Genomic DNA, 24675 nt, shown 5'->3' with positions numbered 1-24675 from the left:
AAGTTACGAGTGGTTGATTTATTACTTTTTAACGTGGGTGGCAGGTTAGTCGGGACCCTGACGTAGGCGTCGCCATCACTGCTTTCATGTGTTAAAACCTGGTCGTCTGATTTACTGCAGGGATACCAAATGGCACAAGGTGAAGGAGTCGAGGCTACCTGGCCTCAGCCACTGTCTGTTTTTCCATCTGTTTGTTTTTCAGTTTCTGCCTCCTTAATGAGGTGAGCACTGCTCTTAACTTCCTGCCTTTGTCTGAACGTGGTTTCCTGGTGCCATCACACACACACATGCTCGTATCACCCCTCTTGCTCCGACCCAAACCTGAAGGGAAACTCGAACCCGCCGTCTGAAGGGAAGACCAGCGTAGCTCTATTCTCAAGGTCTGAAACACCAATTAGCAGCAGGTATTGTCCCACTCGGCCTTTTAATTTGGTCAAAAACTTTGTGAAGTCACCTTCAATTATAAACTTCTTTCACTGATGAGCAGAAATAACAAAAGATCAGTTGGTGGTGTTTTTCAGAGGGATGTTTACGGCCCGCTGCAACTTCAGGAATTCAGAGCAGAGAAAGACAAAGAGAGAGAGCATTTCCTCCCCTCACAAAACAGATAACATGTCCATTTATAGGAATTCAGGATGGAGAAAGAAAAGCAAGGAGCCATTGGGAAAAGAGGAAAATGTTCCAAAATAACTTGTATTAAATCAATTAATCTAGATTAAAGAGGGAGGAATAGAACTGTTGTCTAGTTTGCTTCTGATGAATTTCAGTGAACTTTAAGATCATTTGTGGGTCAGATTTTGAGGTGTGTTCAAGAACGATTTGGCCTCATTGCAGTGAATATTTTTGCTGTTATATATCCAACTCAGTGCTCTGCTGAGCAATCTTTTGCTGAGACGTAATGAATGCTGACGCAGAGACGGTTTACCTTCTTTTTCCCCGTACGTCTTACGTCATGTTTGTCTGCAGGTGCACGTGTGATTGTAATGCGACGACGTGTGCCTGCGTTCGTGTGCTGAAGGCAGGATTTCCTGCATAAGTTGTTATTGAAACAATAAGTGTCGTTATCCGTCAAGACCAGAAATAAAAAAACAGGCAACCCTGCTACTTCACCGCTGCCCTGTGATAAATATAGCCCGGTCACCAACACAGCAAATCTCATTTTATCCTGTAACAGTATCTGATAACTTTGTCAGTTCTCGGACAGTGAAGCTCCGCCCCCTCTTGAAATGTTTAACGTATCTCAGAACACGTCGCCCGGCTCGTCGCTTCATCGCCGGAGACTTTCTGAAGGATTTCAAGGTTCTCTGTCGACCGTTTCTCAGAGTTTGACCCAAAATCTGATGTTGTCTGTGATGTTTGGTCCCTCAGGCGGCGCTGCTTTAAAAACAGCTATGATTCTGTAGAGGAAATCACTGCATGGGCTCAGGAACACTTGGCTGTAAGCGGGCGTGTTAAAGATTTTCTCTTCCTCAAAAGTTTGACCCAAACTCTGATGTTTCTCTGCTCCAGTTTCAGCCTGCGAACTGGAGTCCATGTGCAATCCAAGACCAGACGAAAATGTTTGTACCATTTTCCAGCCGCTCTTTTTCCAGTGATAATATATGAAACTCGGAGGTCGTAGTGATGCTGTTTGACCAGCACGCTATAAATCACCGGACTGACCACCACGGTTTCATTATCACGTTAGCCGTTTTGCTTCATTGCGATCCGAACCCCAACCCGAAACCTTTAATCTACATTGAAGTGCAAATCCAGCCAAAACACTGTTATTTCCAACACACACACAGAGCAGGTCTAAACTTAGGTTTCCCGCAAGTCTTTCACAGCCCTGTGGGCCAAAGTTGGTTTCTATTCTCGGCTCGCGACAGAAAATGTGCCAAGCTGAACCAACCAGGAAGTTAACACTGTGCCACTTCCTGTCTCTGAGATACCAGCCCTTCGGGAGATTTACGCTTATAACTTAACCTCTCGACCCGTCTGTGGAAGGGTGGAGATGTTTTTTAAGATATCTTGCAGGAGCGGTATTACTTGAGGAGTAGGTGAACTGGTGGTTGTGTGTGTGTGTGTGTGTGTGTGTGTGTGTGTGTGTGTGTGTGTGTTTGTTTTCCAATTGGATAATGACTGGGGAAAACAGGAAAACAAACAACCTCCTCAGGGTGTGTATGCAGAGATAAAAATGTGTGTGTGTGTGTGTGTGTGTGTGTGTGTGTGTGTGTGTGTGTGTGTGTGCGTGCATCATGAATTGTGTTGCCATTAAGCCCAAATACTTTCGACAGAGTGCAACCAGGGAAGGAAATCCAACTTGTTTGTGCACCATTATTAATTTTTTGGCTAACAAGAGTCAAGTGATACAATTCCTTTGTTTTATTTTCAATGTTTGGCACAATTTTTGTTTCTATTGTAAAACTCAAACTGAACTCAGTGTTGTGCAGTTGAGTGGAAATAAAAATTGCAATTACTCGTGTGTTTTTTTGTGCCCATTTTCAATCAATCGTGAAAAACATCCTGAGCGATATCACCAAAAAAATGTGAAAAAAAATATAAAAATGATTGAAATAAATAACTGGCTAAGGTGGAATAGTTGGCCGATCAAGTACGCCATCTTACTGGTTCCTCTTCTGTGCAGCGATTGGAGAATTGGCCCCACCTACTTTGTTTTTCTCATAATGCGCCCCGATCATCCACCCAGATAACAGCCATGAATGGAAATGCACATTCATTTGTATTTTATGTGTCTGAATCACTTCTGCAACCAAAGAAAATGGAACTAATGATTGTTGATGATTCACCTTCTCGTGTGCGTTGCGTTCTTCAGTCGTCGATGATATATTCTGCCGGTTCTTTGGCCTCTCGCCTCCCGCTTCTTGTTGAAGTTGTCCGACAGACAGGAAATCAGAGCCCGAACTTCATGTTACAGGAAACCACAGGAAGATAACATGCACGTGTGTTATATTTGAGAACGGCATGTTTACACCACCGTTTGTGTGTGTGTGTGTGTGTGTGTGTGTGTGTGTGTGTGTGTGTGTTATTTATTTGGAAGCTGGCTGATATCACGGTTTCTACGTCTGTTTCAGGGTCCAAAAAGAAGACAAAGGTCATCAAAAACAACTCCAACCCGGTTTGGAACGAGGTAAAGTCTTCTACACCAAATACTTGTCAGTTGGGTAGGGTGCTGTCAATCAAAAAGTTACAAAACTGCTCTTTGGTACGTGCAAATATTTACTTTACTTCTCATTAATGTGGCTTTTACAGCTCTATAGAAGAACTTTGCACTCTCTACCTCGGTTGTAGAGATTTGAGGAAACAAGGGATTTCACAAAATAGCTTTCAAATTGGGGCAAAACTGAAAATCTCCCTGCAGCTTTCCAAAAAAATCTGGATTTTTACAATGAATCATTTTAAACATTTGTTTTTGAGTCCAATAAAAAGCCAATGCAGACCTCAGTGGCCATTTTTTTTCTAACTAATAACCACGAGACTAAATTCAGGAAATTGTGGAAAAGCAACAACAGTTCAGATAAGGACACACTCAGCCTCTTTATGACTCTTAATTAAAAGATATTTCCCTCACAAGAAATTCTTGGATTTTTGGATGCTTACGTTGACGGTCATGATCTCCTTTGAGACCATTTCTGTTGGCATCGGTGTCTCACTTTTAGTTACCTTAACCTGAACAGTGTGAAAGCGTTGTTTGAGATTTCTTTTCCCATGTTTCCTGCCAGGGGTTCGAATGGGATCTGAAGGGGATTCCTCTGGACTCCGGAGCAGAGCTTCACTGTGTCGTCAAGGATCATGAGAAAATGGGGAGAAACAGGTGCTGTATGCTCTGTATGATCTACTGGCAGCAGAAACACAAGAACTACCTGCAATGAATTATCATTAAACCAAAAAAATAGCTACTTGTCCCTGTGAAGGCTGAGTTTTTGGAAAAAGATGACTTTTAGTTTTTGTATTTTTATATTAGAGCATAGAACAGAAGTTGGGAGGCAAATACTTCAAACATAAACCTTTTTTTTTGACCAATCAGGGATCCTTTTGTCCAATCTTAAAATACCAACCCTGTGTCCGCATGAGCGCTAATCAGATTTGGAAGAAGGGAATACAGATCAATCTTTCTCATAGCTCAGAGAACAGGAACCAAGATAAGAAGTGTGTCTTTGTCAGACTGAGACGTTGTGGATGGATGGGATGGGTTCAGAGCCGGGGCGTCGGCCCGCCGTCCCTTCAGATGGTTATTTTTGGATTGTTTCACTCCATCGAGAGGACGTGCATGAAAGAATCAGTTCATCCTCTCATTGTGGTATTTATTCAGCCATGTTTCCACCCATTCATCTGGCTCATGTGTCGACTGATTAATAGATCCATACATCTCGTGTGCATCACGGTACATGCAGACTGCAGTGACCTCTTTTGGTCTACTCTGCTATAATCTCTGTTTTTCTTATTGACTGTGTTTCGCAGCTTCCAGCATGAAGCCATTATCTTTGTATGTAGTTTGTCAAATCTTAATATGTTGAAGTGATTCCACCACATAGATGCAGTGAAATAGAAAGGAACAAACGTAGTTGTGTTTGAGGTCCCGTCACATCAGCGCCTGCTCTGTGTCCGTCCAGGTTTCTGGGGGAATGCCGGCTGGCTCTCAGGGACGTGCTCAACTCTCCCAGCCTGGCCGCCTCCTTCACCGTCTCCCTGATGGACACCAAGAGAAACAACACAGGGGTGAGCACTCTCCGCTCCCTCACCGTTTCATGAATCACTCCTAAATCACTCCTGAGTTTCCTGTCCGGAGCTTAAAATAGAGAATGACAGTCCTGAGTCATTGCAGATTTACCCCCCCCCCCACCCTCCCTCTTCTCTCTTTAACTGTCTGTAATCAGTTTAAGTCTGTGGATCTGTGGTTTGTGCCAAATGACAAGTGGCATCTTGTTTGTTTAGTCTGTACTCAAACAATCACTTCACAGTCTCGGCCCAGAAATGCACAAAAACCCTATAAAATAGTGAACTGTGAACTTTTTAGACTTTATTTTTTTTGTCAAACAAAAGAAATCCACATGGTCAAAACATGTATGTGTGTATGTGTGTATATATATATATCATTTGTTCTTCTTCTTCCACAGGTGGTAAATGCATTGTTTTCACCTAAGGACAGAGCCAAGCTAGCAGTTTCCCACTGTTTCCAGTCTTTATGCTAAGCTAAGCTAATTGGCACATGGCTGTAGCTTCATCATTTACCCTGCAGACAGAGTGGTTGTCTCAGCCTTCTCAGAATCATCTATTTATCTCTCCGTCTTACAACATCAGCTCGTTCCAACACTTCTTTAATCTTTATAATGTTCACACTGAGAGAAAATACTCAAACACGAGCCAGAATGTCCTTTCATAAACCAATTTATGTTTCTAACATAAAAGAGCTAAAACTCAAACTGGCCTTTACATAGACAGAAGTACAAACTACACACACACACACACACACGCACACACACACACACACACACACACACGCACAAACACCTTGGTGGGCCACACCTACAGTCGTCTTGTGTTTTTTGTTTGAAGCGGATGAAACTGCGTTCATTTTCCCATCCTCATTTCCTGAACCCAAAACAAAGTCTTCCTGTCAGTGTCACAGTGAACCTGATTGATGTCTCACACACACACACACACACACACACACACACACACGCACACACACACACACACACACACACGCACATACGCACACTGTTTATTTTATGATAGGTAAAATGTGTGTGACGTATTAAGTGTTCTTCCATAACGTCTGCAGAGCGAGGCAGAATCAAATATAAACCACGTAACAAACACGGTGCTCTCATCAATCTGTTCCACTTTTCACATTTGTCGATACAACTGGAGAAAAATCCTGCTTCCATGAAACAAAAAACTTGAATGCATCCTGTAGGAAAGATTTTAGTCTGAGAAGAAAACCTGAACTCATGCTCATTATCTTAACCTGCGTTTTTGCTGTAGGTTCACTGTTACAGGTGAAGAGCTGAGTCATCAGGACCGTGTCACCACATGTTCACTACACTGTAAACGTAGAGGATGATGATAAACCTGTTGATGAGAACTGTACTCAGACCCTCATGACTTTGTTTACAGAAACAACTACGGCTTATCACTTAAGCTGCTTTTTCTGTTATAGGAAACAGCAGAAGACCACTCCTTCTACCAGCCCACGCTGCTCCTGCAGGGCAACTCAACTCCATTACAATAATATGAAGGAAACGGGCTTTTATTGTGATTCGATGTTTCTGTTGACACTTTCAAATACGGGTGCTGAACAGGTTAAGGGAGGAATTTGACAAACCTGCAGGGTCATCCGGGATTCGAACCCGTGACCTCTCGCACCCTAAAGCGAGAATCATACTCCTACACCAAGTGTGATGAAGCAGGTTACAGGCTGAGGAGTACTTCACAACACGTATTCTTGCACTGATGTGGTAACGTTGTGTTTTCTGTCTCCACCAGGCCACGCTGACGCTGCAGGTTTCCTACCTCCCTCCTCCTGGAGCGGCTCCGATCTTCCAGCCTCCTCCGCCGCCGGAAGCGCTGCCTCACAACAACCCCAGCGTGGAGCTGGACACCGTCACAAGTAACGTCATCTGTCGGCAGTAATAAAATCCGTCTCGGATGTATCGGTCGGTTCTATATTTGACTTCCTGTCCTCCCGTGCAGTGATTTCTCTGGATACTTTGGGCGAGGAGGACACCGAGAGCATGATGATGCTGGAGGCCCCGGAGGACCAGGGAGCCGACGACGGACGCTCCATGGTGATCGTCGGGCCCCAGGGGCCCCCCGGCCAGGAGTCCCCCACCGCCCAGACTCCCAAGCGTTCGCCGCCGTCCTACAACACCCACGGAGGGCTGAGGAAGAGGAGGAGAGGAGCCAGCAGTCAGTCCAAGACGCTGCCCAACAAACCTCAGGACATCCAGGTCGGTCGCTTCACTCGTCTGGATCTGGACTTTTCTTCTAGTTGCATTGAGAAAGATGAACAACAGACCTGCTGGTGCTTTTATTTCTTGACATATTCCTTTTACGATTACACTTTAAAACAAAGTTACTGGTGAAATACTGTTTATATTCTTTACTAATCAGATTTTGGGATCTGTAACGGTTCCTCTACGTTTGTTTAAACACGTTTCCGTCCGTACGTCTTCTCATCCAGATTCGCGTGCGGGTCATCGAGGGACGACAGATGCCGGGCATCAACGTCAAACCTGTTGTCAAGGTGACGGTAGCCGGGCAGAACAAGAGGACCCGCATCAGAAAGGGCAACAACCCAGTCTTTGACGAGGTAAACGAACGCAGGTCTCTCTCTCTCGGTTTTCACCGCGGTGCCTCGAATTCTAACTTTAAATACGTTTCCCTCGACAGACGTTCTTCATGAACTTCTACGAGACGCCGTCAGACCTGTTCGACGAACCAATCTTCATCACCGTGAGTTTGAATTTTAGTCTTGGCACACATATTCTGGAAACATCAAACATTTAGGAGATGAAGGAATATCCCACCATCAGCACGCCTCACCTTCAACTTCTTGTCTAGATTTCGAGTTGATTTGGAGGAAACGGAAACTCTTGTCTCTCCTTTGCTTCTCAGGTGTGCGACTCTCGCTCTCTCAGAACCGACGCCGTGATCGGAGAATTCAAGGTAGCGTCGCATGTTTGCGGAGTTGATTGAAGTCTGTGACGACTTCTGGCGGGAAGATTGTACTTTGTAAAATGATAAAAAATGTAAAATGATTCCATTGTTTTCCCCAGTTGGATGTTGGCACCGTCTACAATGAGCACAGTGAGTATTTGCTTGCTTTAAACTTCATGTTTTTTCTGTATTTGTGTAAATCCATCGCCACAGATCAAGTCGAGACGTAAATGAAATGATGATAACAGTGAGTTTGATCGGTTCTCTCACTGGTTATCCATCGGTGAGATCGAATCTCTTTGTTTCCTGCTTTAAGTCTCACCTCATGTCCTCCTCCTCCTCTCTCTCTCTCTCCAGGACACTGCTTCTTGAGGAAATGGCTGCTGCTGTGTGACCCTGACGACCTCTCCGCCGGGGTCAGAGGTTACCTGAAGGTCAGCTTGTTCGTCTTGGCAGCCGGAGACGAGCCGCCGGTGAGAAACCCGCCGATGTTTACCGCAAATACAACGCTCCTCAACGGGTGACGTTGAAACGTTTATTCTCGCATTCCTGTGGTCGTCCGTCTCCAGGCTGACAAACGAGAGTGCGTGGAGGACAAGGAGGACGTGGAGGGAAACCTGCTGAGGCCGGCCGGTCTGTCTTTGAGAGGAGCCACTTTCACCTTGAGGATATTCAGAGCCGAAGACCTGCCGCAGAGTCAGTGTGTGTTCACGGTTAATTCATCTGCTTGAACTCTGGACACTGACAGGTTTCTGATTTTCTTCCTGCAGTGGACGATGCCTTCATGGACGGGATGAGGCAGATCCTCGGGTTCGATAGCAACAGGAAGAACCTGGTGGATCCTCTGGTGGAGATCCACTTTGCTGGCAAAACGGTAGCATCAGACTCATTTAAACCTCCAATTATTTAATAAAAAAACAAAACCATCATATAAACCTGGGTTTATTGTCGTTTCTTTTTCTAGGTCTGCACCAAGATCCTGGAGAAGAATGCTAATCCCCAGTGGAACCAGAGCCTGGCGATGCCCGTCAGAGTGAGACATGCAACCAAAACAATGCAAACACATATTTGCATGCAGCTTTCTTCGTGCTACCGAGAAGGTGTACTCATCATTTTTACAGGATATGTTTTCTTGTTCCTTCCCAGTTTCCCTCCATGTGTGAGAAGATGAGGATCAGAATCCTGGACTGGTGAAGCTCAGCGGATTTTTTTTTTTAACATTTTTGTTTATTAACTTAGCTGAATGTAAAGGTTGTTTTTTTTGCAAATATGTTTTCAGTTTTAAGAGCAAAGGTTTTCAAACTGACACATTTGTAAACAAATTAAAACCATCAAAAGTATGCCGAATTACTCCTCGTCAGTTCCTGTTTGAAAAGTAGTCCTGAATATACAGACAGCTTTTAAGTATTACCTGCATACTGAAGAAAACTTAAAATCCTGATAATTCTCAGGCAAGTTCTGCTCATGTAAAGGTGCTCTCTTCTCTGTGATTTTTACATGGATTTAAGGACATTTACTCCTCCATTTTCTTCCATCTGATGCAGTAGTTTCTTTGCAGCACCTCTTGTTTACACCTCGGTTTAAACTTCCTGTTATGAATTTGAATTTATGTTTGGCTGTTAAAACACGTGTTGGTCCCTCTCCTTTTTTTTCATTCCAGGGACCGAGCCAGTCACAACGACGTCATCGGCACCACCCACCTCTGCATGTCTAAGATCTCCGCCCCCGGAGGAGAGATCGATGGTGAGGAACCGGTCAGAACCGGTCGGAACTGGTTTGGACCCGCCTGCTTCAGTTTAAACTGGTTCAGACCGGATTTGTTGTGTTCAGTGTTCATACTGAGCTTGTCTTGTTTGATTCAGACTCAGGTGAACTATGACTTCGTTGAGACGGGGTTGTGTTTACGATGCACACGTCGGTATGGACGAGTCGGGACGTGTTTGCTGACGTTTACAGAAATGGCCGAGACCATGGAAGTTATCTTTTTTGTGTTGGATGTTAGGCGAGTAAATTTACATTTCAGTCATATAGAGTTTTTCTTCGTAAGTTAGACAATAGCCTGAAATGTTTGTTTATGTTTGTTGATGAACTGCAGTATTATCTGCAGTGACTAGAGGTGAAGTCAGAGGGGTCGAGTGGTCAGTTTGTAGATTCTAGTCTATTATATTGATGTCAAGAAGCCAACGGCAAACTTTTCCACTCTATCTCTGAGGAAACAGATTTTTAAAGTAGATGTCTTTGCTCTACTTAGTTCAGCAATTGATGTCTTGCAGGTGGGTTTTGTTTTATTATTCTTGCTCAAGTGTCTTTAAACTAAAATGTTTAATAAATGAGCACTAATAGGCTCGAAGCTGATATTTGAATTGAGTTGCCGATTAAAGACCTTCCAGAGTATAAACCTGGAGTGTGGAGCTCTTAATTAGACCGGAGAGGTTATAACTAATGGCTTTACTGGTTTTGCTTTGGAGGATGGAAATGGTTTCGCCCACATGGATGCGACTGACATATTTTAGGCTTTTAGTGACTTCCACTTGTGCAGAAACCAGTTAGCGTCGAATGGGTCTGCGGTTTGTGAACATAAAGCCTGGCTGGATGTTTTTTGCGGCGACGTGCACGATGACTAACTGGAAAGTGTTTGTGTGACTAAAACACTGATGCTGCCTGAGTTTTGGGTCTTTGGCGTGTCCCGTGCCGGACGAAGACAACGTGCATGAGTTTTGCTCACCGTTTTTGTGACGAGTGTCGTTTCTTTTTTAACTTTGTCTGGAAAACTTACATCAAGATGAATCATCAGCAACATACTCAGACAAACAATTACAGTGACGTCTCCGAAAAGCTTTGAGGTGCCGGGGAACTCTGTGAATTAGATCGTATGAAGGAACAATTGGAGCACAGAAAAATACTTTTTGTCAGAACGAAACATCAGCGAATAAAAATCTGTGCAGAGCCGACGTGATCAGTCAACCCGTCACCGTGAACTGGAGCTCGTGAGAATTGGATTCGCAAATGTATTTTTCGCCTCTGATAAAATCTGGAATTATCAGTCAGTCATAAATGTTGACTTCTTAAACAAAATGATTAAATTTGAAGGTTTTAACCTTCCACCCATCCAACATCTTTACCCGCTTTTATCCTGAACAGGGTCACTGGAGCCTATCCCAGCTCAGATAGGGCGAAGGCAGGGTACAAACTGGACAGATCGCCAGTCCATCACAGGGCCAACACATAGACAGACGGAAACAAGGATCATTCACACCGAAGGGCAATTTCTAGAACGAAGGTTTTAACACTTTAACTTAAAAATAATATGCACATTACAATTTTTATTTACCATTTTCAGACGTGTTTGTTTCACTAAAAGTCCGTATTTAGAGTTACGTTTCATGTTTTTTAGGCAGTCTTTGATTTCTTTGAAAATAAAAAATATACCTACATAATAAATACCTGCAGCTACAAAAATTAGTACAAACTTGATGTTCAAAGAATCTAGAATTAGAAGCCAACGGACTCCCAAAGCCGAAGGAAAACGTGGTAACCTGTGACGTTAGGTCGGCCTGATATGTCGAAGTATAATAAAAACACTGGGATGGTCCTTTTCAACAAATTAGACATTAGCTCAGTAAACTGAAAACCTGGATGTGACTGACATGCTGATATTCTCCATTTCAACGGGAATTCAGAATTTCAGAGTGTCCAGTCAACAGAAGAAAACCCTCACCAACCCCCGACGTCAAACTCCACCCGTTGACGTGCTGCTGCGATGTTTGTACGTACAAAACGCAGAATGATGTGTCGTTTTCCACCGTTACTGCTAACGGTGGCTAACGGTAGCTAACCTTGCTTTTCCGACGTGGTCAACTCCGGCGTGACGTCGTTCCGAGCGCCGACTTCCAAGGTCGACGAAACATCAATGAAATACGAGCATGTTTATTTCCCGTGTCCGCCTTTCCCTCCTTCCACTGTCCAATAACTGAAAAACCATTTCCTGTTTTGTGCTACCAAACAATGAGTTGGACCATTGTGGGAAATGATCTCAGTTTTCCACGTAAGGTAAACAGTCGCTGCACCGTTCGTAGACTCACTAAACTTTCACAGTTTTCTGTGTGAAGCGCTGACAACTAACTCGGAGGTGTTGTGTTCGAGGTCTTGTGTCTTGGGTTTTGAGTGGCGTTCAGGAACATCTGTTTCCTCTCTGTGTGACTGAACATCTGTCTGTGATTCTCAACCATCCTTCCTCTTCACGCATTCAGATGACTTGACTCCGCGGACCGTCCAGCCTGGCAGTACGTCCCCCCCATCCTCTCTACACCACCTTTGTTCTGTGTGAAACACTTCAGCTGTCGATTCAGCCGTTTCACTTCATGATTTTTGTGACGTGATTTTTCTCCTTTCAACTCAAATCACGGCTAAATTCCTCTGAAAATATCTGATCATATTTCATCAGTCCGATCCTCTTTAAATCATTTGTTCGTCATGTTTTTCATAGTTTTACATTTTAACATATTATGAATAAAACTCATTGTCCATTTTCTGTCCCTGCCAGTTGACGACAGTCTGGGTTTCCTCCCGACGTTCGGCCCGTGTTTCGTCAACCTGTACGGCAGCCCGAGAGAGTTCACCGCCTTCAGCGACCCGCACGAAGCTCTAAACCTGGGAAAGGTAACGCTGCTTATTTTTCTTTTCAAACTAAATGTAATTATCCAATCAGCCAATCGGGTGGCAGCAGTGCATAACATCCTGCAGATTCAGATGAGGAGGGAAGGTAACGAAGTGCTTGTTGGTGTTGGACTCTGAACCTGCTGACTCAGGATACGATGATGTCACCGACTCCCTCTCTGTCTGTCCGTCCGTCAGGGCGAAGGCGTGGCGTACCGAGGTCGAGTTCTGCTGGAACTGACCACAAAACTGTCGGAGAAGCCGGAGCAGAGGAGCGAGGACGTCCCGTCGGACGACCTGCTGGTGGTGGAGGTGCGAGACGACGGAGGACACACGTGTGTAGACGGACGGAGACGTAGCCGCCTTCTTTTCATTTGAACCTTTTTTTTTTTCCTCCCTCCATCTTCCAGAAGTTTCTCCGGAAGAGGAAGTTCTCTCTCTTCGTGGCCTTCTACTCGGCCACGCTCCTCCAGGACGTCGACGACGCCATCCAGTTCGAGGTCAGCATCGGTAACTATGGCAACAAGTTCGACTACACCTGCCTCCCTCTGGCCTCCACCACGCAGTTCAGCAGGGCCATGTTTGACGGTGAGTCAGGGGTCAAAGGTCAGGTTGGCGGCGTGTTGTCAGGTGAAATTTAAAAGCATTTAAAGCACCAAAAGTATATTTGTGGTTAATTGAGACACTTTAAATAAAAAAATATTATGTATATATGCAGTGATTGAGAGATTCAGGTACACATAATATGAGTTTGTGCAGTTAATTAGTGCATATTTGCAACAAATATATATGTGCAATATTTAAATGTACATTGTAATGTAAATTAACGTGTGTGTGCAAAATATATGAATAAATATATAAAATAATCAGTAACACTTCACTTAAAGGTGAATGAATTATCGAGGATTCGTGCATTAATTAAACAATAATTAAACATCACTTCATGCATTAATACCTCGTGAAATCATCAGCAAGTAACACGAGTTCAAAGTCTTGATCGTGATGGATTCTTTGCAAAAAAAACAAACCTGAACCAAACTGTGCAGCACAGAGCACGTCATGACATCATCAGTATGTGCTGTGATTGGTCCATTTTTTAACTGCACTGCATAAAGCTCAATTTAGATGATTTAAAAATGATGATTTCATTATAAGTTGTATCCTGTGTGTGTGTGTGTGTGTGTGTTTTCCAGGTTGCCACTACTACTACCTGCCGTGGGGGAACGTGAAGCCGGTGGTGGTTCTGTCTTCAGAGTGGGAGGACATCCGGCCGAGGATCGAGGCTCTGAACATGCTGCTGGCCGTCGTGGAGCGACTGGTGGGTCGGCTCGTCCCTGCGTCCGGGCTCGTCAGGGTCCTTTAGAGTCGAGCCCGAGAGCGTGTTCGTTAATTAGCTTCCTTCAAATGTGGAGTTTTATGTTGCAGCTCGTGGTAACCTGGATGTAAAAAAAAAAATGCTGGATTTAAACTAAAATCATCTTGATTTGTTTTACGTTTCATAATGAATGAAACGTGTTTGTTCGACTTTGAAGATGCTGGTATTCTGTTTACTCGTTTATGAGAGCACGTGCTGGTGTTTGTGCGTCCAGGAGGCGAGCCTGCAGCGGGTGCAGCTGCAGGTGAAGGCGGGCGGCGACCTGGAGGAGGTGGAGCTGAGGGTGGTGGAGCTGCTGGATCAGGTCATCACAGACTGCAGGTAAAACACTGGAAACACCTTCACCAGCCTGAGTCGCTTTATAAATGTATGAATCCAGGACATTTCAGAGGGAAATATTGTATTTATTTAACCCTTTACTTTCACTTTATGGCTATTTCTTTTTCCATCTTTTGGCATTATTTTATATTACATATTTCAACATGTGTTCCCCTCACACGTTGACGTCCGTTTCCCAGTGAGGAGCTGCCGTCTCTGGACCACTGGCAGTGCGCGACGCCTCTGGACCACTCGCTCAGGCACATCCGGACGCTCCACCTGCAGCAGATCGTGGCGGCGGCGCTGGCTCTCAAACACGGAGTGGAGACGGAGCTGTCGACGGTGCTGGAGCAGGCGGAGGACTGGGCCAACCGGCTCAGGAGCATGGCGGAGGAGGTTGGCTCCACCGAAAGCTTTCAAATCGACCACTTAGATCTGTGATAGTTGATAGAAGCTGAAATCTGCAGCGACTTTAATAATTAAGGAAGTCATTTTTTTTTTTTTTTTTTTAATTTTTTTTTTTTAAGTGAGGATTTCCTACTTTTCTCTGTGTTGCATGTAAATAGAATATTTGTGATATTTGATGTTTTTTCAAGTATAAATTAAAAAATATATAATTGAGTGCTTCAGAGATAGTTCTACAATCTGCACATCTTATTCGGCTTTATTGTGTTTTTTTTATCCTCAATCATTTTTTAAATTTGAGCCTGTAAGGTATGTTTTACATTTTGTCAAATAAATCTTTCTATGTATAGTTGAGAGTGAAAATAAGAATTAGTTTCAGTTATTTTAAGCTGCACAATGAGCTGCTGTCAGTCAGTCTGATGCCTGCATTACCACATCCAACCACCAGATGTCACCAGACTTTCATTCTTCCACCTCACCTGCTCCCCAATGACGCAATCACCCTGCTCTCATCCTTTCACAGGGGTTTTGAAGCAGTTGTTTTTCTGTTTTTCTCCAGTTTCTGATGTTCGCTTGTCTTCTGCGATTCTCTAAATTGCTACGACGTGAACAGGAAACACACCTTAAACTGTTTTTGTTTTTTTCCTCTGTGTGTCGCTCAGCCTCAGAACAGCCTCCCGGACATCGTGATCTGGATGCTGCAGGGCGACCGCAGGGTGGCGTACCACCGCATCCCGGCGCACAGCGTCATCTTCTCCCAGCAGCACACCGGCAAACACTGCGGGCAGCTGCAGACCGTCTTCCTTAAGGTACACACACACACACACACACACACACACACACACACACACACACACACACACGTGCACTCTCGTTTCTTTTCATTTCTTCTAATTATGTGAGACCGACCCGTCCTGTGTGTGTGTGCGTGTGTGTGTGTGTGTGTGTGTGTGTGTGTGTGTGTGTGTGTGTATTGTGCAGCACCCTCAGGGCAGCGGAGCAGAAGCCAAACTTCCGGGTCAGCTGAGGGTCAAAGTCTGGTTCGGATTGGCCGCCGACGTCAAACACTTCAACCAGTTCGCTGAAGGAAAACTGTCCGTCTTCGCTGAGACGGTAAGACGAGCGACTTTCAGCAGGTGTCCCTTCATGTCTTTATAATAAAAACAGACTTTATGTCCCAACGGTAGTCGTAGAAAGAAGTTCTCACTTAAATGACTCCTCCTGTCTCCATCAGTTATCTCGGTGTTGTTAGCTAAAGTCACTCCTTCTTATTAGTTTACTGGAGGTCCATCTGAAAATAATCCCTCATTCATTAGAAAAGAAGTCGTATTTCCAATCAGATCCACCAGCTGGCTCCTCCCCCAGCTCGTCCAAATATGGTCACTTCCTGCTGCAAACCGCTCTGAACTAGCAAAGATGGAGACGGACAGAATCTGAACTGGAGGCTTCGTAACGGGTGACGTCACCGCTGGTTGGTGTCTTCCCGTGATCCAACCCTGTCCCCTCCCTCTGTCTCCGTAGTATGAGAACCAGACTCGGCTCGCCCTGGTGGGCAGCTGGGGAACTACAGGTCTGACGTACCCGAAGTTCAGCGACGTCACCGGCAGAGTGAAGCTGCCCAAAGAGAGTTTCAAACCGTCGCCGGGCTGGACGTGGGCCGGAGAGTGGTGCATCAGCCCCGAGAGGACGTGAGTCGTCATTCCTTCACTCATTATTTCAAACTCCAGACTTCCATCAGCTCTCTGATGTAAATCCTCAAACGGACTTTTTTAGAGACACATTTGCTCCTTTTCAGTAAAAGAAATGCATCTTCTAGAATAAATGTGTTCGTACCAGATAATAATTACATATTTTAACGTTGCAGTGCTGAAAACCCTGAGTGGGTTTGACAGCTGAAGACGGACACACTTTTCAGTGTCCACATTTAAGAAACTGACGTTTGTGTGTGTGTGTGTGTGTGTGTGTGTGTGTGTGTGTGTGTGTGGATAACTCTTCAGGCTGCTGTTCGACGTGGATGCTGGTCACATGACCTTCACAGAGGAGGTGTTTGAAAACCAGATGAGGTTACCGGGGGGACAGTGGATCGGCATGCAGGAGGGATACACTGATGTGGTACGTGTGTGTGTTTGTGTGTGTTTCTGTACCTACTGTGGCTTTATTCATCAGTAAATCTAAAAACTGTGTGTGTGTGTGTGTGTGTGTGTGTGTGTGTGTGTGTGTGTGTGTGTCAGAATGGGGAGAAGGCGGTGCCAAAGGACGAGGTGGAGTGTCCTCCTGGGTGGGTGTGGGAGGAGGTGGAGTGGAGCGAAGATCTCAACCGGGCTGTGGACGATCAAGGTACACACACACACACACACACACACACACACACACAGCAGGACAGTTTATTAACCCTGTGCGTGTGTGTGTGTGTGTGTGTGTGTGTGTGTGTGTGTGTGTGTGTGTGTGTGTGTGTGTGTGTGTGTGTGTGTTCAGGGTGGGAGTACGGCCTCACCATCCCTCCGGACCGCCGTCCGAAGTCGTGGGTTCCGGCAGAGAAGATGTACCACACCAACCGACGGAGACGATGGATCCGGATGAGACGAAGAGACCAGCAGAAGATGGAAACTCTCCGAAAGGTAGCCGGAGGACAAAAGACACAGACAGACACATCTTAACAAAATATACTACAAATAATGACCCAAGTCTTTAGTGACAAAATCATAAAAGCAGGAGACGAGATTACAAAGTTCTGATGTAGAAATACAAATAAATAGCAGATGGACAAACAAATATGTGTACAAGTGCAGTTTCCTGTCTTGGCCACCAGGTGGCGGCAAGGTTGCACAAATGAGCGATGGAGGGAAATGACAGAAAGTTCAGCTTCCAGCATGAAAACTTCTGACTTCAAATCTTTCTTCTAAAAGAATAAAACACGAATGTGATCTTACAGCAGCGCCCGGACGAGACGGAGCGGGAGGGCTGGGAGTACGCCTCGCTGTTCGGGTGGAAGTTCCACCTGAAGCCCCGGAAGACGGACAGCTTCCGGAGGCGCAGGTGGAGGTGCCGCATGGAGCCGCTGGAGAAGACGGGGCCGGCGGCCATCTTTGCTCTGGAGTGTTCCCTGGTGAGGACGGAAGACGACGTGTTCACTGACGGCGTTTATCACATGATAGTAAAAGTAAAAGGTCCAATAATCTCTTATTAAGTTTCATTAAGTGGCCAAAAAGTGTGCGGACGCCTGAGAATTACACACACACAGTATGTGATGGAAGTCTTCCCGCTTTATTTTGAAGGTCATGTTGAAACTTTTGCCAACAACTATTTCTGTTGTTTTTTGCTGCACTCTTTTGTTTTGAAGGCCACACAGAAGGAGAGTGCACTGTTGTTGTTTTTTTTAATCCGAATTCTTCCTCCTCTTCCTCCTCTTCCTCCTCTCCGTCCTCTTCCTCCTCCCACAGAGTGCCATAGAGGACAAGAACGACGACAAGTCGGTCACAACCACGTTCGGCGTCAACAGACCGACCATTTCCTGTTTCTTTGACTGTAAGACGACAAATACACACACACACACACACACACACACACACACACACACACACACACACACACACACACACACACACACACACACTGTCTGTTTACTGTCCTCTCGTCCTTCTTCCACCACGTTCTACTAAAAATCATTAATATGATATTCTGTGTGTGTGTGTGTGTGTGTGTGCAGGTGGCACCCGCTACCACCTGCGCTGCTACCTGTACCAGGCCAGAGACCTGCTGGCCATGGACAAAGACAGCTTCTCAGGTAACTCTACACTACATTGCACCTGCCAGCTGTCAGCATGGATGCTGCTCACTGGCGCCATCTGGTGGCCGGACGTCTCTGTCGCTGCAAATTGAGCTCCTACGTCATCTCATGACAGAAGTTGAGGTGTTAAATGTATTTCATCTGATGTGTTTCAATGTGTTTTTTAAGGCCGTCTTGTCCTTTCTAATATCTTTGATTTTCTGTTCGTACACATACAACGTACACGTGTAGCGTGAGAATTTTAACAGCGGTTTCGTGTCAAATCGAACACGGCTGCAACATTTGAATGCATCCATCCACCAACATTTCCCACCAACTTCGTTATTTTACTTAAAAATTAAACATGTTTTCGTTCCCTGTGTTTCAAACCCTATTGAGCAAATCCCATACAATGTATTTACTCTGTTTTTGTTTACTTATTGTTTGTCATCTGAGTTAAATTTTTCAGTTTTCAGCTCTCTGCTCAGATTTCCGAAGTTCAGAGGCGACATATTGTGCTCATTTTTAGGATTGATTTTTCATTATATCCTCAGACTCCACTTAAGTGGCTGTCAGTGATTCACAGACCAAAATAAAATCCTTGTTTATTTTATATCGGCCCTTTAATCAGAAATATGCCATTTAGCTGCTTTAGCTTTAAGGCCCCGCCCTCCCTGAAAGGCAGCTTTCCTCTGATTGGCCAACTTCCAGGAAGTCTGCTGAGCAGCATCACCTCGTCCTTTATGGGTTAGTGCCATAATATGGTATAATTTTTAATATGAAAAAAAATAGTAACGAATTTTAATATAATACTCGTGTAACTTAAACAAAATGTCAACAAACATGACTGAAATCAGCTCTTCTACAGTTTAGTAGTTAGTTGGTTGGTTTTTACTGAATAAGTGAAAGTAAACGGTGTCTTTAGACGCAGCGAGACGTTATCGAGAATAAAACTAAAGAAGTTAGCTCAGTAAATCTGTGTTTCCTGTAAGTCCATGAAGAGAGAGAAAAAGAGAGCTGGAGGTGTTTATTCAACAGCATTAAAATACTGATTTAATTATAAAACAGCTGAAATTATAGTTTCAGTTTCACGTTAATTTATTGCAGAGACAGAAAGAGAAGGGTGAAAAAATAGACGAGAGAAGGAGGTCATGGAAACTGCAGCTACTGTGTGTGTGTGTGTGTGTGTGTGTGTGTGTGTGTGTGTGTGTGTGTGTGTGTGTGTGTGTGTGTGTGTGTTTGTTAATCACAAAGCCACCAGAGACTCGGATGTAACGGAGCAGAGAGGAGAGAAATGATGGATGAGAGTCGGAGAGGATCCTGGCCGCAAGACTGAAATGATAAATCACGATCAGTCGGCCTCGTTAGCTCACACACACACACGCACACACACACACACACACACACACACACACACACACACACACACACACACACACACACACACACACACACACACACACACACACATACTGACAGAAACACACACGCGGTGTAACGGATGAGTAGAGGTGATGGATGGGCTTCACTGGTGTGTTAATCTAGTGTTACATGGCGTCCGGGCGGCCATGATTAAAGACAGCTATCAAACAGAGGTCTTTCTGTCTGTCTGTCTGTCCGTCCGTCTGTCCGTCTGTCTGTCTGTCTGTCCGTCTTTCATCTTCCGTCTGTCCGTCCATCGCCGGTTACTAATCTGCTAGTTAGAGTCACAGTTTCCCTCGTACTTCCTGCTGACCTTTTTTTTCATCACACATCATTTTGTTCAATAAAAAGTCATTTCCACGACTTTTTCGCTGCAACAGTGTGAAACGTCGGACTCACTGTCTCCTGTACACGCTACAGATGTTGCACATCAGTGTGTGCGGCCGCTTAACCAGAACAGGATCGACGGTTGGAAACTGTGCGTGAAGTCGCCGTCTAGTTTTCTTTTTTTTTTTTTTTTTTGAGCGAGAAGTGACCATATTTGGTCGAGCGAGGGGCGGAGCTAACTGAGGACACTATGCCCCGCCCACCTACACGCCCTCAAACATAGCTGTGTTTGAGGTCCTAAAGTCTAATGAGTGCTGAGTTTATCTAAGGGCAACTTGACGACTTGTGGAAAACATTTACTGACTTTGTATTTCATTAGATAGTTTGATGCTTTTTGAACGGAAGTCCATTGGAGGCTTTTTGGAGCAAGCCCCTAGTGGCCGTCCGTGGTATTGCAGCATTTACAGCACGTCGGTGTCACATTTCAGATCCGCAAGCTACGTCTATTTTTTTATCCACAGCTTATATTTGGAAAATATCGTAAAAAATAAAATGACACACAAAAGGTGAACAAAACAAACGTCCGGTTGACTTTTTTTTTTGACAGAGGAGGTTCAGTGAACGTCTTTGACTCCTCAGTGATTCAAAGTCGAACTCTCCGCAGAACGAGCTCTGAACTGAAGAAACCTTTCGGATGAGAAGCGAAACATCTTCACCAAACACTTTTTTAAGTTCGTTTGATTCTTTAGATTTTTCTGTCTATCTTAAATCAGTATTTTCTTGATTAAATTATATCTGCAGGTCTTTCATTCTTTGTTTCTCTCTGTCTTTTTATTTTAACATTTATTTCTAATAATGATCTAATTCTCCTCTCATCCTTTCTCCTACTTCCTCCTTCTCATTTCTAAGTTCTCTCTTCCTCTCACGTCTTCCAGTCTTCATTGTGTTTATGTACCTCTGTGGCTCCCACAGGGGTCCCGACTACTGCTGCTTCCTCTCCACACACACACACACACACACACACACACACACACACACACACACACACACACACACACACCCTCTCTCTCTCTTACATAACCCCCCTGGGCTGTTTGTATTGCTGTTTATATGAGCTAATGGGCTGTTGGGAATGGATGGTAATTGACTGGGTCACCATGGGTGGTGTGCCTGTACATTGTGTGTGTGTGTGTGTGTGTGTGTGTGTGTGTGTGTGTGTGTGTGTGTGTGTGTGTGTGTGTGCGCGCGTCAGCTACAGGGTTAATTGAGGGCTGGTGGGAAAATGCATCTTAGCTTCTGTTTACTCTGATGCTAACGGCTCCATAGAGACTCTTTACTGGGCCTGGAATAACAAACTTCTCCGTCTGTGTGTAACTGTACATACGTGTGTGTGTGTGTGTGTGTGTGTGTGTGCGTGTGCGTGTGCGTGCGTGTGCGTTAACGTGGAGGAGAGTGGTTGTGACCTGGAATAACAAACTTCCCCGACGGCGTTCCCAGCCCTCCGTCTCGAGCTCGGCATTCCCGAGCTGCTGATGTCACCGCGCGGGACGCCGCACATGCGGGCATGAGTTTGTCCCGCTATACTCGCGAGGACCCTCGTTAAAAATGCAGCCACCGCTGCGTTGGACATGCTCCGCATGTTAACGGCACAAGTTCGGCTGTTAAAAACGTTCTCCCAGAACGCGCTTAAATGACGTCATTTATTTCGAAGCCGTCGGCTCAAAGCGACTCTTTTAAAAACCAACTTGCGTAACCTGTAAAAACAGACGAGTGACTTGTGCTTCTCCTCCCGGCAGACCCGTACGCCATCGTGTCGTTCCTCCATCAGTCCCAGAAGACGGTGACGGTGCGGAACACTCTCAACCCCACCTGGGACCAGACGCTCATCTTCTACGAGGTGGAGATGTTCGGCGACCCCGAGGCCACGACGGCCAACGCGCCCGCCGTGGTGGTGGAGCTCTACGACCAGGACACATACGTGAGGGTTCAAATCCATCACAGCGACTCGCGTGGATCCGAATATGTAATTATCTAATGACGTTTGAAATCTCCAGGGAGCAGATGAGTTCATGGGCCGCTGCGTGTGTCGGCCCTCCATGACGCCGTCGCCGCGCCTCGCCTGGTTCCCCGTTCGGTTTGGAGAGAGGAACGCCGGCGAGCTGCTGGCCGCCTTCGAGCTCATACGCAGGGAAAAGGTCAGAGGTCGCGGCTTCCTTCACCTTCTGCTCCTTTTCCTCCGACAGATGTCTCACAAACAGACTCCACTCCCGACGCAAAAACTTCTTCAATATAAAATAATGGAATCTGTTGTTTTCATTCATTTCGTGGCAGTAACTCATCTCTTCGTCTTGTTTCTGCAGCCGGCTGTTCATCATATTCCAGGTCAAGAGGTCAGTCTCTCTCTTCACGTGACGCTTTTGCTGTTGGTCAACGTTTTCAGCCTTTAAAAAAAAATCTATCTGGTCTTGTCTCACCCGCAGGGAGACATCATGACGTCCACCCACGTTCTGGACGAGGTAAAACCACACCGGAGTCCTCGGCCTCCTCCGCACACTCACGACATCCAAAACCCAAAACGTGTTCGTCGGGTGACTCAAATTAAGAAAAGAGTGAAAAGCTTTGACTTAAATGTCGTCCAACAGAGTCGTGGGAATAATTTACATTTGTAAAAGAGAAACTGTGAGTTTTTTGTAGTTGCTTTTCTGACAGTGTGAAAGATGATTATTATTGTGTGATAAATCTGCAGAAAGGAAGTATTTCTAGGTGCAAACAAACCGGACCTTTTAAAGAGAGATGAAACTCTGATTTATCTCATTTCACACCCAAAACATGATTTAATTAACATTATCTGCTGTTCAGCTCGTTAGACAACTCGAGTTAGACCTGAAGTCTGAATCCTTCTCAACAGCTGAAGTTATCTTGTGCAGGATATCATACGTGAAGACAAAGAATTGCAGCTTCTCTTCTGATCTTCGCTGCTTTCTGACTTCCTCTTTTTATTTCACTGCTCTTCATCTGTTTTTCTTCCTCACTGGATCTTCCTCAGTTGCTGTTTCCAGGATTCCTCTCTGAAAACCTGCAGCAATGGGTACAACGTAGAAACACACAAAATCAGCCGTTTTCATGCCTGCGTGTCTTTTAACAGCCGACAACATACATGTGTAACTTCATCCAACATGCATGTTACAGACTGATCCTCATTACAAGAACTTCAACACGTTTCCCTCGTGCTCATGGAACAAGAGTTTCACATGTTTTCCACACGCAACACACGTGATCACTTGTATGATATTTTTAAGTCTTTATTATGAGAGCAAATTGTTTGCAAGTAAAAATATATGAACTGAAAAAAAAGTTATTTGCATTTCAAACAAATTTGCTTTTACAGTTTGGTTAGTTGTGGTCACAGAATTCAGAATTTTGCTTTTAAAACTATGAAACTTTTTGTTTGCAGGTTGAGTTGGATGTAGTGGGCGGGGCCTAAGCTGGGGGAGGAGACTGGAGTTATTTTACTTCACAAACAATGGTTTTTAATTCGCAAACCAAAAGTTCTTGATTGACAAACATAAAGTCCAGTTTATTAAGCAAAATTCAGAATTCTGACCAAAACTTACAAAACCATAAAAGCATGTAATTTAAATCATTTTATTCTCAGTTGATATATTTTTACTTAGAAACTTCATCTTTGATTGCAGTGCGAAATATTATTTTTTTTTTGCTTGTATAATAAAGACACAAAAGTACCTTCATATATGACACATGATGATTAAAACATGGGGAAAATATGTGGAAAGGTTTTCACATTGAAATCTACATGAGCTTATGATACTTGTTGTATGAAGACCAAATTATATTTCTTTAAATATAACTTGTGATGTGATGGAGCATGTCGTCTTTCGCTTTCTACAGATTCTCTAAATTCATATTTTTGTGTTGATGAAATATTCGATGTGTTTATTTAAAACACAAGTCCTTTATTTGAAGTTGAATGTAACATTTGTGTGCTTTTAACCCTCTAAAACATTGTGTGACGTGCCGACACTAAAACTCCTTTAACGTCTTGATGTGAGTTTAAAAACAAACACCATCCGCCTGCCAGTAAACCGCCCAGCTCGCCGTCTCCTGTCTGTCTCTCTCGTCCCCTCCTCATGTCTCTGACCCGCCGCTGTCCTGCGCTCCCGTCGGCAGCCGGAGGAGTCGGACCTCCCGCACCCGCCCCCCCAGCGGGAGCCCAACGTCTTCGTGGTTCCTCAGGGGATCAAACCCGTTCTGCAGAGGACCGCCATCGAGGTAACGAACGCTCAAAACCCCCAAATAAAAACAGGAAAATCCTCTCCGACGGGGACACGCCCCCTCACTCCCGGTCTCCTCCCGGCAGGTCTTGGCGTGGGGCGTTCGCAACCTGAAGAGCTTCCAGCTGGCCAGCGTTACCTCTCCCAGCCTGCAGGTGGAGTGCGGCGGCACCGTGGTCCAGAGCTGCGTCATCCGCAGCATGAAGAAGAAGCCCAACTTCGACGTGAACACGCTCGTCCTTGATGTGGTGAGAAACACGGTTCACGGACGCGCAGTCCAATCAGTGCCGAGGCCTTCGCGGCTAATGAGAGCTTCTCCTGTGATGTGGTTGGCTTCGGTCATTCGTCTTCATCAGTGAAGAGGAGGACTCGGCCTCCTCCTGTTTTTCCAGACCTCGCTACGATGCAGCTGCTGCACGTTTTACACGTTTTACACGTTTACCCCGAACGGT

The 24675-nt window shown here is 45.0% G+C and overlaps 1 protein-coding gene across 4 annotated transcripts in view; it reads left to right on the top strand.

Moving 5' to 3' along the window:
• The window catches only part of dysf (dysferlin, limb girdle muscular dystrophy 2B (autosomal recessive)), a 63235-nt gene that overhangs the window by 5582 nt on the left and 32978 nt on the right, over nucleotides 1-24675 (top strand). For 2 of the 4 annotated variants that reach the window (XM_069172100.1, XM_069172099.1), the window contains exons 2-39: nucleotides 3075-3130; nucleotides 3723-3814; nucleotides 4614-4719; nucleotides 6490-6613; nucleotides 6697-6953; nucleotides 7187-7315; nucleotides 7396-7458; nucleotides 7621-7671; nucleotides 7782-7812; nucleotides 8020-8135; nucleotides 8232-8358; nucleotides 8433-8536; nucleotides 8627-8695; nucleotides 8809-8852; nucleotides 9323-9405; nucleotides 11913-11945; nucleotides 12206-12321; nucleotides 12517-12630; nucleotides 12729-12906; nucleotides 13512-13636; nucleotides 13908-14014; nucleotides 14212-14407; nucleotides 15079-15225; nucleotides 15398-15529; nucleotides 15938-16104; nucleotides 16414-16528; nucleotides 16648-16753; nucleotides 16892-17034; nucleotides 17349-17522; nucleotides 17857-17941; nucleotides 18123-18200; nucleotides 21728-21909; nucleotides 21986-22126; nucleotides 22292-22321; nucleotides 22412-22447; nucleotides 22978-23019; nucleotides 24120-24221; nucleotides 24310-24471. In XM_069172100.1, the coding sequence (XP_069028201.1) occupies nucleotides 3075-3130; nucleotides 3723-3814; nucleotides 4614-4719; nucleotides 6490-6613; nucleotides 6697-6953; nucleotides 7187-7315; nucleotides 7396-7458; nucleotides 7621-7671; nucleotides 7782-7812; nucleotides 8020-8135; nucleotides 8232-8358; nucleotides 8433-8536; nucleotides 8627-8695; nucleotides 8809-8852; nucleotides 9323-9405; nucleotides 11913-11945; nucleotides 12206-12321; nucleotides 12517-12630; nucleotides 12729-12906; nucleotides 13512-13636; nucleotides 13908-14014; nucleotides 14212-14407; nucleotides 15079-15225; nucleotides 15398-15529; nucleotides 15938-16104; nucleotides 16414-16528; nucleotides 16648-16753; nucleotides 16892-17034; nucleotides 17349-17522; nucleotides 17857-17941; nucleotides 18123-18200; nucleotides 21728-21909; nucleotides 21986-22126; nucleotides 22292-22321; nucleotides 22412-22447; nucleotides 22978-23019; nucleotides 24120-24221; nucleotides 24310-24471 (4163 nt within the window). The remainder of the gene's footprint in view (nucleotides 1-3074; nucleotides 3131-3722; nucleotides 3815-4613; nucleotides 4720-6489; nucleotides 6614-6696; nucleotides 6954-7186; nucleotides 7316-7395; nucleotides 7459-7620; nucleotides 7672-7781; nucleotides 7813-8019; nucleotides 8136-8231; nucleotides 8359-8432; nucleotides 8537-8626; nucleotides 8696-8808; nucleotides 8853-9322; nucleotides 9406-11912; nucleotides 11946-12205; nucleotides 12322-12516; nucleotides 12631-12728; nucleotides 12907-13511; nucleotides 13637-13907; nucleotides 14015-14211; nucleotides 14408-15078; nucleotides 15226-15397; nucleotides 15530-15937; nucleotides 16105-16413; nucleotides 16529-16647; nucleotides 16754-16891; nucleotides 17035-17348; nucleotides 17523-17856; nucleotides 17942-18122; nucleotides 18201-21727; nucleotides 21910-21985; nucleotides 22127-22291; nucleotides 22322-22411; nucleotides 22448-22977; nucleotides 23020-24119; nucleotides 24222-24309; nucleotides 24472-24675) is intronic. The other 2 variants (XM_069172103.1, XM_069172102.1) reach the window with 1 other exon arrangement.

The sequence above is a fragment of the Embiotoca jacksoni genome, unplaced genomic scaffold (genome assembly GCF_022577435.1).
Source record: "Embiotoca jacksoni isolate LCO1_2020_lvr unplaced genomic scaffold, fEmbJac1.0.p SCAF_51, whole genome shotgun sequence".
In the NCBI taxonomy this organism is placed as follows: Eukaryota; Metazoa; Chordata; class Actinopteri; family Embiotocidae; genus Embiotoca; species Embiotoca jacksoni.
Note: the sequence above shows the minus strand (reverse complement) of the source record. Positions and strands in the feature narration are given on the sequence as shown.